The following is a 684-nucleotide window of genomic DNA, read 5'->3' as shown; positions in this document are numbered from 1 at the left end:
GCTTTCCTGCCGGCTGCCAGCACAGGCCCCTGAGTGCCACCCACCACTGTCATCTCTGCTGGAGCAGCCTCCAGTCCCATGGCTGAGCCCCCTTCCAGCATCCCTCCTGGAGGTGTCACTCTGCCTGGGGGTCTGCGTTGCTCACCCCTTGCAGCCCCCGTGGGGGTTTGTGGGAATCATGGGGTGTTGCAGTGGGGGTGGCACAGCCACCTCTGCCTGTTCCCACCTGCTCACAGGCAAGTGGGACTGGGGCTTGCCAGGAGCAGCACGCGATGGTCCCCGGGGACACCTTGGTGGACTCATGTCCCCATTTCTAGTGCTGCTGTTCTTCCTGATGCATTATGATCTTACTGGGGCAACCTGTTTGGGTCTGTGGGGTGTTTAGTTGGGGTCCCTGCCATCACTGGCTGCAGGCTCCCTGCTTTGGGGTCACACGCAGCGGTTTTGGGGTGGTGACCAGGTGTGACACCAGCGGGGGTTGGCACAGCCCTGCAGAGCTGGGCTGGGTTGCCCTGTGCAGATGCAGTCGCTGTGCAGCCTGCCCATCGTGCGGTACCAGGAGCCACAGGAGGGGGATGGCGTGGAGGACATGACCCAGCTGGAGTGAGTGTCCCCATCCCCTTCACCACTCACTGTCACCCAGCACCACGAGGGCCAAAAGGGCTGCAACACCCGCCCCCCACC

The 684-nt window shown here is 63.5% G+C and overlaps 1 protein-coding gene across 1 annotated transcript in view; it reads left to right on the top strand.

Moving 5' to 3' along the window:
* The window catches only part of MYO15A (myosin XVA), a 45,211-nt gene that overhangs the window by 3,724 nt on the left and 40,803 nt on the right, over window positions 1–684 (top strand). The window contains 1 exon segment of the mRNA XM_010003587.1: window positions 521–603. Within this exon segment, the coding sequence (XP_010001889.1) occupies window positions 521–603 (83 nt within the window).

Source organism: Chaetura pelagica, unplaced genomic scaffold (genome assembly GCF_000747805.2).
Source record: "Chaetura pelagica isolate M959 unplaced genomic scaffold, ChaPel_1.0 scaffold408, whole genome shotgun sequence".
NCBI lineage: Eukaryota > Metazoa > Chordata > Aves > Apodiformes > Apodidae > Chaetura > Chaetura pelagica.
Note: the sequence above shows the minus strand (reverse complement) of the source record. Positions and strands in the feature narration are given on the sequence as shown.